Raw genomic sequence first — 16,923 nt, 5'->3', positions numbered from 1 at the left:
GGCCACCCCACCCCTTCTGCCCATCAGTCTGTCCTTACGATAGCACGTGTCGCCTTGAATATTTATTTCCCAGGCCCTGTCCACTTGAAGCCACGTCTCAGTTATCCCCACAATATCGTATCTGCCAATTTCCAAAAGAGCCTCAAGCTCATCCATCTTATGTCTAATGCTTGGTGCATTCATGTATAGTATTTTTAATTTGTTACTGCTCTCACCCTTCCCATGAACCCTTATTTCACTCAACCTTACAACATGATGCCATTCCGAGTTTTCTGCCTCATTGATACAGTTGTTTTTCTTGACTTCTCTTGTTCTAACTTGCCCTTCAATTTCCTTTTTAAACATCCAGCTTGTCCCCTCCCCCCCACTACTTAGTTTAGATGTAGCGGTGTTGCAGTAGAAAACCTGCCTGCCAGAATGCTGGTCCCTAACCTATTAAGGTGCAAGCCGTCTCTCTTGTAGAATTTATGTTTACCACAAAATATACCCAAGTTCAACATCACCTCCCTGCTCTGGTACGCTATATGCCCCATAAATAAAACCCAGGCAACTTTCTGCTTTGTAAATTGTTCTCTCCATTTGTCCTGCCACCTTCAATGATCTGTGCACATACATACACCAAATTCCTGTGCTCTTGGGCACTCTGGTTGAAGTTCAGTGTATGAAAGAGTTTCTCCTGAAGGAGTCAGTTCAAAAATAATTTCAGGGTTTTAGCTTAAAGCTCTGGACTAAAAGTGCTCAGTTCAAACCCTGAAGGGATTATTTGAAGCTAACAAGGTCTAAGCTGAGTTGTGAGAATAATCAAGGAAGAAGCTGTCAAACTATCGAGACAAACTATTGAAAGAAACAGTCAAGTCAAACCTATCAATTTGATCGAGTAGGTTATTGTCTCTGATGTTTTGAGTATTGTAAAGTGACAGTGGTGGGTATAGACGGGATTGTATTTTAATTCTCTGTTTGTAAATCCTTCAAATGAGTTCTATATAAACAGCTTTGTTGTGTCTATCTGTATTTCTTCTGTGTAATAAACATGTTTTATTGCTAACATCAATCTCCATCATTGTATTTCAGCAAAAAAATCTCCTTGTTAAATAAAAACAATGATCTAACCATTCTGGTTTCAGACTGAGGTCTGATTTGGACAGACATTACACCAGCTGGGAACTAGTCAGCTGGACAGAGCCCTGCTCTCCACCCCCTCCCACCCCAATGAAGATAAGAAACAACTTACCCACTCCTCCCAGTTTCTCCTCCAACCTTTCCATGCGGTGTTTCCTCTTTTTCTTCCTTCTCCAGGAATCTTCGTCTTCCTCATCTGTTGATAAATCTTCAGGGAAGTCATCTTGTGGAAATATTCCTGTGGATAAAGCATAATTTTATGATTCATCAAAACAAACTAAGTTCATAGTGACTATTAAAAATAAAATAAAAAGTGACCCTGAACTTCTAAAGAGTGGGGCAAAGCATAAAAATCAAGAAAACACTGCAGAACACTTCACATTGCCTTGCTGTGGAGCCTCCCAGTTCAGCTTCTGATTTCGACAACACCTGCCACTGTTTTGTTCGGGGAACAGATTTAAGTTACGGGAAAGTCCATTGTTACACCATTCTCAGAGTTTAAAACATGAAGCATGTTACATCTGGACCCTGGACTCAGTTAATAAGAAAACTCCTATTTTCAATAGGCAAATTGAAGTTTTAAATAAAGATTAACCTCTTTTGATAGCCATTAGACCACAGCTTTCTAAATATATTTGAGGAATAGTTTCCATTAACATTCACAACATGACTCATTGGGGGGGGGCGGGGGGGGGCTCCAAGTGAGGTTACATTGATTTGAAGGTGCACATCAAGAATAATTGATCACCTCTCTTTCTGGTCAGTTACATTATCAAAGATCGCTCTACACTGTCCCCATCAAGCACTCCCAGGACAGAGATAGCAATGGGCTAGATATAGAGTAAAGCTTCTCTACACTGTCCCCCTCAAACACTCTGAGCACAGGGACACCAAGGGATTGCATTAGAAAAATTCCTTCTAGTGTATGAATGGGACTATTCCATTTGCACTTAGAGGAATGAATCCTTCTTTATCCACTATCACTCTATAAACACACAGAAAATTAACTGTAACAAACTCACGTTCCTGACAACCTGGATTTAATTGGAGCTTTCCAGAGTCTCAGGTCATCAAATATCATTTCTCTAAACTGGCCATTCTCCCAGGTTATGCTGATGTCCTTTCTTGTTAACTCAATTTAGTGTATCACATTCCTCCATTCATCCCGACTCTAGAGTCCCACCCAAGAATTCTACAAAGTACTGAGAACATCGACCAGTATGGCACAAGAACTGGTCCTTTGGCCCACAATGCTGTGTCGAACATGACACCAAATGCCTTCCATTTGCCCTTGGTCATTCCTTGCTTATTCATATGCTTATCTATAGGCCCCTTAAATGTCCTTATCATATCTGCTTCCTGGGCACTGCGCTCCAGAGTCCTACCACTGGAGAAAGCAGAGGTCCCAGTATGGATCCTGCGAACACGAGTCACAAAGCTCCAGCCTGAAAAACACCCTACCACCACTACCCTCTGCTTTCTATGGGCAAGCCGATTCTGAATCCATGTGGCCAAGACACTGTGGATTCCACGCATCTTAATTTTCTGGATGAGCCTACCATGAGGGACCTTGTTGAAAGCCTTACTAAAATCCACATAAACAACATCCACTGCTCTAAGCTCATCAATCATCTTCATCACCTCCTCGAAAAATTCAATCAAGTTAGTAAAGAACATGGCCTGCCCTGCACAAAGCCATACTGATTGCCCCTAACTAGGTCATGCTTTTCCAAATGCACATAAATCTTATCCCTAAGAATTCTCTCCAATAGCTTCCCAACCACTGATGTGAATCGCACCAGTCTGTGGTTTCCTGGATTATCTCTAATTCCTTGTTGAACAGAGAAACAACATCAGCTCCTGGTTAGTCCTCTGGGACCACTTCAATGGCTAATGAAGATACAAAGGTCTTGGTCAAGGTCCCAGTAATCTGCTCTCTTGCCTCTGACAGAAACTTGGGATAGATACCAACAGGCCCTGGAAACTTATCCACTTTAATGCTCAAGAATCCCAACACTTCTTTCTTGATCTCAAAATATCCTAGCACATTAGCATGCTCTAAACTAATCTCACTATCCTCCATATCTTCCAGGGTGAATACCGATGCAAAGTACTCATTTAGTATCTCTCCCTCATCCTCTGACCCCAAGCACAAGTTCCTTTCTTTATCCTTCAGTTCTGTACATCTCAAAGTTAGAGGGTCAGAACTGCGACAATTGACCAACAAAATGGGGAGTTCAATCGTCCCTCTGTATTAGTTGAAAAGATATCAAGTGAATAGCAAATCCAAACACTGTTCCAGTGACAGACTGAGAGAAGCAATCAATCCTTACCTTCTGCTAAATCCCGGAACCTAAAGGGATAGAAAAGGAAAACCAATTAGATAAAGACATGCAACATACGAATACCCAAATCAGCAAAGGTCATTCTGATCTTTGAGCCTATCCTGCCTTTCAATAAGATCATGGCTGAGCTGATTGTGGTCTCAATCCATTTTCCTATCTGCCACAAATCTCTATTCCCTTGTCTACCAGAAACCTGCACCTAACTCTGCCGATGATCCTATCTGGAAGAACAGAGTTGAACAGGATTGTTTGGAATAGCGCCCACGTTGGTAGTCATGTGCAAGACAGTGGTAAGATTTGGAAGAGTGAGCACAGATTTCTAAAGGAAACATGCTTGGAGTTTTTTTGAAAAAAGGTCACAAGAAGGCTTGACAAGGGTAATGCCAATGTTGCGCACATGGATTTTCAGAAGACATTTGATCCAATGCCACTCAACAGACATTTGAGGGAAGTTATAGATCGTGGTATTGAAGTGGTATACATTACCTGTCATTTCACTGCATTAAAGTTCATTTACAATTGGTGGTGTAAAAGGAACTGTAGTAGAGTGGATACAGAATAGACTGAGCAATAGGAAACAGCAAGTAATGGTCAGTGGATGATTTTTGGACTGGAGGAAGATTTGTAGTGAAGTTCCTTAAGGGTCACTATTGAGATCCTTGCTTTTCCTGAAAAAAAATTAAAGATCTGGATCTTGGTGTGCGAGGGGACTATTTTAAAGTTTGCAAATGGCACCAAAACTGGAAGAATTGTAGGACTGTGAGGCAAACAGTGTGGAACTCCAAAAGAATGCTAATAAGTTGCTGTGGTGGGCAGACAAGTTGCAGATAAAGTTTAATGCAGAGAAATGAGAGGTGATGCATGTTGGTGAGAAGAAGATTGAAAGACAACGTAGAATTGGAGGTACAATTCTAAAGGGGTGGAGGAGCAGAGCAACCTGGTGAATAAGTGTACAGATCATTGAAGGTGAGATGACAGGTGGAGAGAGCAGTTAATAAAACATACATTGTCTTCACTTTGATAACAGGGACACAGTATAAGAACAGGGACGTGATTTTAAATTTGCATACGACCCATGTTAGACCTCAACTAGAATACGGTGTAGAGCTGTGGGTTGGAGAGGGTGCTGATGCGATTTACAAGAATGGTTCCAAGCATGAGAAACTTCAGTGATGAGGATAGATTGAGGAAGTTGAGCCTGTCCTCCTTGGAGAGGAGATAGCTGCGAGGAAATCTGATAGAGGTTTTGAAAATCATGAGTGGGCTGAACAGAGTAGATAAGGAGAAATTGTTCTTGCTCACAAAAAGGATCAAGAACAAGAGGACAAATTTAAAGTGATGTGCAAATGAAGCAAGGGTGATATGAGAAAAAAATGTTTTCACACAGCGAGGAGTTAGGGTAAGGAATACAGAGTCTGGAAATGCGTTGGAAAAAGATTCATTTGAGACGTTCAGGACAGTACTTGCAAACAGGACCCGAGGGGATTTCAGCACTACCTGCCTGTTCCTCTTTGACTGTGGGTGGTCACCTATGCCTTTTTCTCTAGTCCCTTGTACTGTGGTGTAGCCACCTCAGTAAACAAAATAACCATGTAACTCTGAGCCTCTCAGATGTGCCAATCATTCCAGATGCCCGGTGACCTCTGAAACCCGGAGCTCAGGTTTCAGGGAGAACTTCCTGCACACGTCATCATCTTGGAAGCCAGCACGTTGCATGGATTTCTCACGTATCTCTCATCTGCCCTCACCTGCCATGATATAAACTTACTCAATCTTATTAGCTAGCTTTTCTAATTCCTTACTCTGTTTCTTTTGTCTCCTTTCCTTATAATCTGTTACTTATTCCTGGCGCTTTTAAATTAATCTCTATAGGATTACATTACTCAGGTTATAGGTACAACTAACCACTACTCAAACAACTACAGTTGTGCACATACAGCACCTTCAAATGATGACATTATCCAAAAGAGTTTTAGCTAGGGTGATGGAGGGCAACAGAAAACAAAGATTGGAGTTGGGAACACTGAACTGGGAGACAAATAAAGCAAAATCAAGCAGAGAGAAGTGGAAAAGGGGTAGGAACAGCAAGAGACAGAGGTCAGGACTAGTGTGAACATCAGAAAGCGGAAGAGATATTTGTGTAGATCGAGGGCCAATGTGAGCTTGCAAACAATAAAAATGTCCAAAACAGAGCTTACTTTTTCACTAATTTATAGAGACGCTTCCTGTTTTGGGCAGGAGTGCTTCCCCTGCTGGAGAGCTGGAAAAGTCGATCAGCGAGAGCTTCATAATTGAACTGCACACAAATAAGAACAAGAGGACTTTAAGATATTGCACAGTTCATTGTGTACATGGTGAGAAGCGAAGACATTCCGTTTTACCATGATATTACAACAGAAATGTTCCAATATTATAAAATAATTAGCACTTCAAAACAACATTATTGGGTGGGAAGAGTTTTGTGAAAGGTCTAAGAGAAATCCAAGCCCTTTCTTTAGAAACAGTGATAATTTCACAGTGCACCTCACAAATTGAATAATCAAAGCAGTGACAAGAGCAGCACAGCACAGGAGAAAGGTGGAATTGTTTTCCTATCTCCCACCGTGATTCACAAACATGTTCCTTCTTTGTACTAAAATAATTTGCCTGGAAGGAAGAGTAAGCTCATTCTTCACCTTGGCTTTGGATAACCGAAAAAATATTTTCTATAGTTTGGTATTGTATTGTAATTGTATTGTATTGTATTGGGAATTGTAAACATTAACTAAGGCACACCATTTACCCTCTGCCAATTCAACGTGACCGGAGGCTGTGTGGGTCTTTAAAACCTCTGCACAACTCCTCGTTCTATTTTTATTTGGTTATGGGATGTGGGTGTCACTGACTAGGCCATCATTTATTGCCCAACCTCAGGGAGGAAGCAGTGGCAAGCTGCTTTCTTCAACTGCTGCAGTGCCTCTTGCAATGGCTATGACAGGAGGAACATGTTGATGATCGGAGTATTCCACACATCATACCGCTCATGTAGATATGATGGTCTGTCTCCACAAGGACTGTGCAGTGGCCGCTTTTACCAAAGCTCTGATGGACAGATGCATCTGCAGCTGGCAGACTGGTAAGGATGAGGTATGTTCTTCCCTCTTGTTGGTTTCCTCACCACCTGCCATAGACCCACTCAAGCAGCAATGTCCTTTCGGACCCGACCAGCTCGATCAGTAGTGTTGGTGCTGAGCCACTCTTGGTGGTGTGCACTGAAATCCCCCACCTGGAATATATTTTGTGGCCTTGCCACCCTCAGTGTTCCCTCCGACTGTTGTTCAGCATGGAGGAGTAACTGATTCCTCTGCCGAGGGAGGATGGTACACGGTAATCAGCAGGAGGTTTCCTTCCCCACATTTAACCTGAAGCCATGAGCCTTCACGGGATCTGGAGTCAGTGTTGAGAACTCCCTCCCGGCTGTACACCACTGGGTCACCACCTCTGCTGGGTCTGTCCTGCCAGTGGGACAGGACATATCCAGGGATCGGGATGATGGTGGTGGTGTCAGGGACATAGTCGTACTCAAGGAATCATACCCGACAGACAATGGTCAAGCTGTTTTTTGATGAGCGTGTCAGGCAGTTCTCCCAATTTTGACACTAGCCCCTAGCTGTTAGTAAGAAGGACTTTGCAGAGTTGATAGGGCTGTGTCGGCAATTGCCTTGGCAGATGCCAGGTGATCTATACTGTTTCATTCTTTTATCCCCCCCAGACATTCTCATGGTTACTTACAACGGAGTGCCTTGTTTGGCTATTTCAGAGGGCAGTCAACTGTTAACCATACCATTGAGTCTATAGGCACATGTAGGTTAGACCAGGTAAGGATGGCAGATTCCTTCCCAAACAAATGAGTGAACCAGATGCGTCTTCTGATAATCAACAGTTACATGGTCAATGGACTCTCGACTCCAGATTTTTATTGAAATCAAATTCCACCACTTACCACGGTGGGATTTGAACCTGGTTTCTCAAGTAAGTCTAGCAATGACATCACCAGACTATCTCCTCCCCCAGGGTTAATTCAGGTAGCTGGTAAATGGTTAAAGTCTCTGCTGTTTACTGCAATTGTTATCTTTCTTCAGGGCTGTAAAACTCATTTTCAAGATGTGAGCATCTTTCGCAAGGCCAACCAGCCTGAGGAAGGTGGTAGTGAGCTACCTTCTTGGACTGCTGTAGGGTCACCCACAGTGACACTGCCTAGTTCCAGGATTCTGAGCCAGCAACAGTGACGAATGGTGAGAGAGCTCCAAGTCAGACAAGGACTACAGCTAATGCATGAGTCAGTGTGGGTACAGCGACAGGCTCCCTTCCCTCACTGGGTTGTACTGATAGTTAGATAGATTTTACCACTTACAAACATATACTGTCTCCCACCTGGAGACAGTATATGTCCCTTCAAGTCTGTTCTGCCATATATCTGATTTGAATTTGTTACCAGCTCACAACACAGTCCAATTTCACAATTTTCTCAACCCAGATTGCTAGTACAGCCCCATATCCAGTGATAGTGGGCACATGTCCAAATAGGACACTGGCTCAGAGGTACTTGGTAAGGCAAAAGGAACTACTGTACTGCTCTATTTAACAATTCCACTCAAGTGACCACTATTGGTTAAAATCCCCAATCAAACAGTACCTGAAGCACAGGTCCAATGTCATCGTCATGTTGAGATGGATTCGCCTTCTCTCCCTGTCCATCCAGCAGCAGTCCCTCAGTGTTCTCAGATGTGGAACCTGGGAGAACATCAACCAATCGTCAATTTTGAAACTCTCCTGCATCAAGCTGCAGCTGAACACAAAAGAATGCTGCTCCGAGAGCTAAAGGCAGCACGAGCCTCTCACCACCCCAGAACCTTAGCAAAGGGGGATTTTGGGCTACATTGTCTCAACGGATTCTCTGCTCCTCCCACTCTTGCTGCACCAAAGCAAAACCAACATTTTAATTTTCTGGTTACCAGAGTGATACCACACCGGTGCTTCATCAGACTTGAAACTGGCTTTGTTCAGGCCCACACCATTAAGATTAACTTTTTGGATAAGACACAGATCTTGTATTGTTCCCATTCCCAACGGCAGTGTTCCTGTGGAACCAGCTCACTGATAATCAGTGCTCCTGGTCCACTGACTGTTCCTGTACCTAATCCTGTGCCTACAGCACATCAGATTAGATTCCCTACAGCATGGAAACAGGTCCACACCGACCCTCCAAAGAGCAACCCACCCAGATTCATTCCCTAGCATTCATTTACCCCCTGACTAATGCACCTATCACTATGGGCAATTCAGCAAGACCAATTCACCTAACCTGCACATCTTTGGATTGTGGGAGGAAACCGGAGCACCCAGAGGAAACCCACGCAGACACGGGGAGAATGTGCAAACTCCACACAGTCACCCAAGGTGGGAATCGAACCCGGGTCCCTGGTGCTGCAAGGAAGCAGTGCTAACCACTGTGCCACCTGTATTGGTTATTCTTTATATCTAAACCTTCCAAGTTCTCAGTGTGCCTCGCTGGTGCAGGAAGAATGGGAGCATTGGCAAGCTACTTAACAAAGGACAGCATTAGTCCTAACTACTCCTGTCCACACAAGCACATCCCAGCAAGGGGTCATGGGTACTGATCCTCTCCTGAACTCTGGCCAAGCACAGAATCTCCAAATGAGATCAGCGAAGAGTCATAAAGTCATAAGACACAGAAACAGGCCCTTCTACCCAGTTCAACCATGGGAAAGCTGTGAAGTATAAAACAAGAGCTGAAAATGTGTTGCTGGAAAAGCGCAGCAGGTCAGGCAGCATCCAAGGAGCAGGAGAATCGACGTTTCGGGCATGAGCCCTTCTTCAGGAAAGGGCTCATGCCCGAAACGTCGATTCTCCTGCTCCTTAGATGGTGCCTGACCTGCTGCGCTTTTCCAGCAACACATTTTCAGCTCTGATCTCCAGCATCTGCAGTCCTCACTTTCTCCTAGTTGATATAAAACAGGAACCAGCCACAATGAAAACCAGGTGCAACAAAGCAGCAAATTAGTGGGAGTAACTCAAAGCTCAAAATAAACAGCTCTTGTTGCTTCTCTGGCTGCAATCACAAAGAACACAAGCAATCAGAGTTGGAAAAAGCTATATGTCCCATCAAGCCAATTGCAACATTAATTAAGTTCACAACTGCACCTCACTTTCCAGACAGAATCCCACATTCTCCAAATCATTTCAGTGCTAAAGACCTCTCTCTCAGTCAGAGCAGTCACAACACTCTGGTCTAGAGAATTCCAAGGATTCCCTACCCTGAGTGAACGGTTCAGCACTTATCCTGGCGCCTGTGTCTACACAGTCCAACCGAGAACAACGCTTTAGTGGCTGAACCTACCCAGTTCTTTAGAATCTTTAATGTTTCAGCAAGATCACCTGTCTTGACTGGGAATTCCAGAGACTTCTGCCAAGTCACTAGATACCCCACTTCACACCAGAGTAATTCCTCACCGTTAATCTTCTGTGTTGGATCTCCCTCTACATCGCTGGAATTTAGCTCCTCATTCTCATTGCCCTGAAGCTCTTCCATCAAATCATCGATAGCAAAAGGTGCATGGTCCACAATCATTTCGAAGATTCCTTGGGAAACCACGTGAAACAAAACTCGACTGCAGCCAAGTACAGTGGGTAACAAAAATTAGAATCATTCAGACATAAATCAGCAGACCCCAATGATCGCGCAGGATAATAACACAGTGGAGCCTGAGCAGCTCTCTGATGTGATAATGGCCCAGACCCCAATCAGTTACCCAGGGCAATAATACCTCAAATCCGCTACCCCGGGTAATAACAACCCAGACACCAACCCTTTACCCACTGCAGTCATACTCCACACCCAGTATGGTTATCCATGGGTTATGATATACTTGGTTCTCAGAAGCAGCTCCTAGCCCAGGCTCTCTTGCTCAGGAATACCTGTGGATTGTGGTCCCTCAGGAATTCAGGAATTACCTCCCTGCCCGGAGTACAGCAGGCGGTTTCCATATTGATCTAGATTGCAGTGGTGCTTATAAGTCCCAGAGAGCAGCCTCACCCTGGTGAGGAGTCCAGAGAGTGCAAGGAAATTCCACTGACGTAGGGGTCACAACAAACATCTCACACAGCACAGCCTAATGGACTAGGCCAGACCACTCAAACATTCTTAAGCAGGCAGCCCCAGACCATAACTTTGCAACTTGTTTCGGGAAGTGTACAGTGAAAATTACCTGGAGTAAGATAGCTAGGTTGAGTAGTAGATTTTAAAATAGCCAAAAAATGTATTCACAAAATTACACAATGAAACACAAAGAGCAGAATAAAGAACCCCTACAGAATTCAGCCTATCCAACTAGACTTTAACAATGCTATTACGAATGTATACAACAGCCCCACAGACATTCGCCTCAGGGTGGAATCGAACCCAGGTCCCTGGCACCGTGAGACAGCAGTGCTAACCGCAGAGCCACTGTGTCAACAAAAACACATATGCACAATAGTCCCAATAACCAAACTCCCTTTAAAAACCAGTATAAATGGAACACATGCTTACAGGTTGACGTCGAAGAGCAGAGAGAGGGAGACAGCGAGGGAGAGGTTCCTGATAAACTTCTCACTCGGTCAGACGGAACTAAACTGCTCAGCCCAGCTAGAGAGCTGACCACTCCCCTTTAATTGTTTAGGTCACTTCTAAAACATGACCACTTTGGCCTGAAGCCTCATCTGTTTACATATAAACAAAAGGCCTCTCAAAATCCTTTTCCTCTTTGTCCCAAACTACACTGACCGGACCCCGGCCTGATTTATTGTCCCTCTGAAAAAAAAACCAAGGGCCGTGTCTCCTTGAGCCAAGGAACAGCTTTTAGGAAAAAAAAGGGACTAACTTTGTGACAAAAGACACTGACACGCTGACAGAATGATACTCACTCTTTGGTTTTGGCAGCAATTCGGCAAAAAGGATCAATAAAGTTCAGGTTCTGGTCTGCAGTCAGCTGGGCCAAAGGAGGGGAGAATGCAGTTAAAATACAATAATTGTACGACCTGTTCTATATTTTTCCTAAAATAATTTCAATATAGTTCACACAAATCAAACTTAATATTCAACCAGAGTGGATGGAGAGAGAGCAAGTGGGGAAGGCGGCTGAAATTTTAAATAGCCAACGAGAATTAATTCATGTATGGATGTTCCATAGTTCACACAAGCTTCCAGTTTGCTGGATACCTTCATCAACATCACAGCGGAGTGTACAGATGCTGAGAACCAGCGATGGTGACAGACTTGGAGATTACAACAGTTCCTTACAAAACTCCACCACTCTAGGGATTCCTTTCTTTACCTGGTGTGCACCAACTTTGGCCAGTTCCTGCAGGTAGATATCCACAAAATGAAAGCGAATTCCACTGGCCTCAGTGTTACTGGTAGGTTTCAGCACCTCAGTCGTCACACAGCTTAAAAATCGGTTGACAACACTGTAAACAAAAGAGGAATGTTCGCTGCAGAAAACGCAAGATGAAATTCATCTCCTCAATGCACCATGCAACCATCCAATATCCACAGTTCCAGTGACTTAAACAGTAACCAGCCCTGCTCACTCAAATTACAGTATCAAAAGTTTTTCTTCCATTAGTTTTCTACAAATGTTAACAGCATTTTCAGTTAGCTGAGTTTAGTGAGGTCATGGATAAAGAATTTTGAGAAGATTTGTAGCTCAGGTTGAGTTTATGGATATAGGTTTGCTCGCTGAGCTGGCAGGTAGAACCTGGATTACATCAATGCCAGCAACTGCCAGTGTGTGCGGGGAGGAGGTGGCACAATTATAATATCATTGGACTAGTGATTCAGAGTCCCAGACCAATGTTCTGGAGACATAGATTCAACCCCCACAACAACAACTCATGAAAGTTAAAATAAATTTAAATTAAATTAAACTCAAATTAACTTTAAATTTGAGCTGAAAGCTCAGGTCACATTACAGGCAATCCATGGCTTACATTCCCCAATACAGGGGAACCTCGATTATCCGAATATCGGATTATCCGAAGGGGATCTCAAGAGCCTGATAGAAACATTACATCAAAGAGCTGTTTCAACCCTGATTGTGTCTTTTGTTTACAGGTACAATGATTAAAGCCAAACTCAGCTCACTGAGATGCTGCTGACAACAGCCCTGGACAGTCCAGACACAGTCTCTAAATCACTGACCTCCCGCTCTCTCTCTCTCTCTCATTCCCCACACTTGCCCTGAAGTTCTACACAGGGGTGTACCCTAAACCGCCCCTTCCCCAGATAATCTCTCCAACATTGTCCTATACAGGGCAGAGGTGGAACCTATCAAAAAGTTGTGTGCGCGTGCACTATTTGAAGACTTACCCCACAAAGGCAACAGCAGCCTTACTGTTGGTGTACAGTCCGGCTGCCCCGGAGGCTGGGTGTGGGGGTTGTTTCAGATGGGGGCGGACGTTGAGTGGGGATGGAGGGGGTTGCGGATGCAGGGTAAAGCGGATGGGGGTGGAGACGGGCAGGGTCTCGCGCGCAGTATGCTTTTGCCTAGTCTCCTGAACGGGGAGCAGACTTCACAGAAAAACAAATTAACCAAATAATCAATTATCCAAATGAAACAGTGCCCGCCCATCTCACTCGGATAATCGAGGTTCCTCTGTGCGTTTTAAGTCAACTTGTACACAATATAAAATGGCCATAGGTGCAAGCAAAGGTTGCATTAATAATAATATAGGACCTCACTTGTAAGTATGAGTACTCTTAAGTCAGATGTTCATAAATCATTCATAACTGTGACCATGAAACTATATAAAACTGCCAGTGATTGTGGAAAAGAAAACATGGTTCACTAAATCCTTCAGAGAAGGACAGTTGCCATCCATTTGCTGGTCTGGTTTAGAGCCACAGCAATGCTGACAACTCATAAATGCCCTCTGAATGGCCCCAGTTCAAAGATATTTTGGGATAAGCAACAAGGGTTGGCCTTGACAATGACACCCAAATTCCATGAATGAACAAAGTAAAACTGAAGTAGTGCGATAGATTCCCCTTTGGATTAGAATGCCATGTCAGCCAGTAGAAACAGCACAAAGAACACTCAGCAAACTCTGTTTACAAGATCAGTTCACGTGAACTCTGCAATATAAATGCCTGCTTCAGAATTTTGAAAAACCCAATGGCATATCAAAGATAGAGTTTTCCATGCACAGAGACTTATTTCAGTCAATCATCAGTGGTGACAGACAGAGGGCATGTGCTGCCTGGGGCAGTGGCAGAGATATACAACAGTGCCAAGTAGCAGATACGTAACAACACCAGTGAGAGAAACCATGTTTCAGTTAGGTGTGCAAGCCAAGTGCACATTCACAACTGTTCACAGAGCTTTGCCAATTGTGTTACAGATTGTGTTAATGGAGGATGCTTTAAAATTCCGCTCACCTGTCATCCCAGTTCATGATCTTCAATTCCTCCAGAAATTGCCTCAGCATCAAGCGAATAAGCTGCAGAGCAAAAGCAGGCAAAACATCAGTGACAGTCATGATTCAAACTGCACTTTAACCTCCACTACTTGAAATACTGAGTTCAACCATTGTGGAGGCAAAGTACAGTCTTTTGCACAGCCGATTCATATTAATCAGGATATCTGGGTTCAATTCCAGATCATTGCTGAATGTACCCCATCTCAGTCACACAGGCAGTGCTGTAAACAGCCTCAACATCCCACAGTTCAGGTCAAATGGGGAATCTGTGCTTTTAATCCAGATGGGGTTTGGTGACAGTGGTGGTGGGATGCCACCTACAATACACCACAGAACTTTACAGAGATGAGACTCAAGGGCCGCACCACTCATGGTGCCATGTGGCTTTGTCACTGCCATACATCATGAAATTGACTAAACAACCGATACACAATCTTCACGATAGGCCAGTAGCTGCCAGAGTCTGAGCGACAGTGAAAGGAAACCTAATTAAAGTTTAAATCTCACCAGGTAGAATTTATCCAGGCGAAGACGATCAATTCCATTCCACTCACGATTCATTGTCTGAAAGAATGTCTCCATGAACAGAAACTCTATAGCACAATAAGATGTAACGATGGCTCAGTAAATCCAAGTGAAATCAAAATTGCAAACAGATCCCACTGGAGGTATTCAGCAGTCCTTACACTCTCAGAATAGACAGATCTTTATTCCCCTCCACTCATTCAGTTTTCTCCTCAGTCTGCACAGTGCCTGAAGAGCAAACTCTCACACATAGAACTATTACAGTGCAGGAGGTTGCCATTTGGCCCATCATGCTTGCACTGGTTCTATTACTTAATGCTAATCTCCTGACTTTTTCCCCATACTCCTGCCCACCAATTCTATCCAAATAACCATCCAATGCTCCTCTTGAATGCCTCAATTGAATCTGCCTCCACCACATTTCCAGGCACAGTGCATTCCATACCCTAACATTTTTCTCACATCACCCTTGCTTTGTTTGCACATCACTTTAAATCTCTGTTTTTGTTCTTTCCCTTTTGAGCAAGATTAGATTCTCTATCTTCTCTACCCACGAGATCACAATTTTAAAAACTTTATCAAGCCCTTCTATTTAAGGAGAACAGTCCCATCTTTTTCAATCTATCCTAACTGACCTCTGTCATTCCTGGAACCATTTTTGTAAATCACTTCTGGACGCTCTTCAGTGCATTCACATCTTTCCTGTAACGTGGCACCCACAAACGTACACAATTCTCTAGCTGAGGTCTGATACAAGTTCAACACCACCTCCTTGCTACTCTATTTATAAAGCCAAGAAGTCTATGTTTTACTAACTGCTCTCCACCCATCCTGTCATCTTGAATGATCTGTGCACATATTCACCTAACTCCCTCTGCTCCTGCATCCTCTTTCAAATTGTATCTCCTATTTTGTATTGTCTTTCAATGCTCTTCCTACCAAAATGCATCAACGCTCACTTCTCTGCATTAAATATTAACTCCCACCTATTTGCCCACTCAACCAACATGACAATGTTCTTTTGGAGCTCCTCACTGTTTTCCTCAAGTTATAATTCTTCCAAGTTTAGTGCAAACTTGGAGATTGTCTCCTGCCCATCAAAATCCAGATCGTTAATATAGATCACAACAAGCAAGGGTCCCAATACTGACCTCTGGGGAACTCCACTACAAATTTTCCTCCAGGTGGAAAAATATCCATTGACAATTAATTATTCTCTGTTCCCAATCACTCAGCTAATTATGATTCCACATTGCTACTGTCCGTTTTCTACTATGACCTAAAACTTTCCTCAAGTCTGTTGTGAAGCATTGTATCAAAGGCTTCCTAGAAATCCATGTACACCACATCAATACTGTTATCCTAAGCAAACCTTTCCGTTACCTCTTCAAAATACTCTTCCTCGTTAGTTAAACATGATATTCATTTTAGAAATACTTGCTGATTCTTCCTCAGTATCCACCTTTCCCATGTGACAACTGAATCTGTTCCAAATTATTGTTTCTTGAAGCTGCCCCTCCACCGAAGTGAAACTAACTGGTCTGTTTGTGCCAGAACTAGCCTTACAGCTGTTCTTGAAGGCGGCTGTAACATTTACAATTCTCCAGCCTCTGGCACCTCCTCCATCTCTAATACTAGGGGGCATACGTTTAAGGTGAGAGGGGGAAGTTCAAAGGAGATGCGAGCAGCAAGTTCTTTTTACACAGGGAGAGGTAGGAGTCTGGAATGCGTTGTCAGGGGTGGTGGTAGAGGCAACTACGATAGGGGCTTTTAAGGGACTTTTAGATAAGCACATTATTATGCAAGGAATGGAGGGATATGGACTCCGGGTAGGCAGAAGGGATGTATTTAATTTGGCATCATGTTCAACACAACATCATGGGCCGAAGGGCCCTTTCCTGTGCTATATTGTTCTAAGTCCTTGGAAGTCTGACAGATTTGGGATAGTGCCTCAGCAATTTCTACCCTCACTTGCTTCAAAATTCTTCAATGCTCCACATAATCTTACAAATCTCTATCAGTGTGCCCCATAATAAACACATCTCAGTCTGAGATGTCTTGCCCTTATGCTATGATTATGTTTCTGGAATAGTGGTGCTGGAAGAGCACAGCAGTTCAGGCAGCATCCGAGGAACAGGAAAATCTACGTTTTGGGCAAAAGCCCTTCATCAGGAATAAAGGCAGTGAGCCTGAAAGGTAGACAGATAAGCTAGAGGAGGGTGGGGGTGGGGAGAAAGTAGCATAGAGTACAATAGGTGAGTGGGGGTAGGGATGGAGGTGATAGGTCAGGGAGGAGAGGGTGGAGTGGATAGGTGGAAAAGATGATAGGCGGGTAGGACAAGTCATGGGGACAGTGCTGAGCTGGAAATTTGGAACTAGGGTGAGGTGGGGGAAGGGGAAATGAGGAAACTGTTGA

At 43.7% G+C, this 16,923-nt stretch overlaps 1 protein-coding gene across 1 annotated transcript in view; it reads right to left on the bottom strand.

The window, feature by feature from the left end:
• The window catches only part of LOC122555436 (ribosomal RNA processing protein 1 homolog A-like), a 35,442-nt gene that overhangs the window by 10,180 nt on the left and 8,339 nt on the right, over window positions 1-16,923 (bottom strand). The window contains exons 3-11 of the mRNA XM_043701433.1: window positions 14,490-14,575; window positions 13,942-14,003; window positions 11,840-11,972; window positions 11,430-11,494; window positions 9,978-10,135; window positions 8,140-8,237; window positions 5,663-5,760; window positions 3,453-3,472; window positions 1,232-1,357 (exon numbers count right to left, since the gene is read on the bottom strand). Coding sequence (XP_043557368.1) covers window positions 1,232-1,357; window positions 3,453-3,472; window positions 5,663-5,760; window positions 8,140-8,237; window positions 9,978-10,135; window positions 11,430-11,494; window positions 11,840-11,972; window positions 13,942-14,003; window positions 14,490-14,575 — 846 coding nt within the window. The remainder of the gene's footprint in view (window positions 1-1,231; window positions 1,358-3,452; window positions 3,473-5,662; window positions 5,761-8,139; window positions 8,238-9,977; window positions 10,136-11,429; window positions 11,495-11,839; window positions 11,973-13,941; window positions 14,004-14,489; window positions 14,576-16,923) is intronic.

The sequence above is a fragment of the Chiloscyllium plagiosum genome, chromosome 12, assembly GCF_004010195.1.
Source record: "Chiloscyllium plagiosum isolate BGI_BamShark_2017 chromosome 12, ASM401019v2, whole genome shotgun sequence".
Taxonomy (NCBI): Eukaryota; Metazoa; Chordata; class Chondrichthyes; order Orectolobiformes; family Hemiscylliidae; genus Chiloscyllium; species Chiloscyllium plagiosum.
This window is presented reverse-complemented; position numbering and strand designations above follow the sequence as displayed.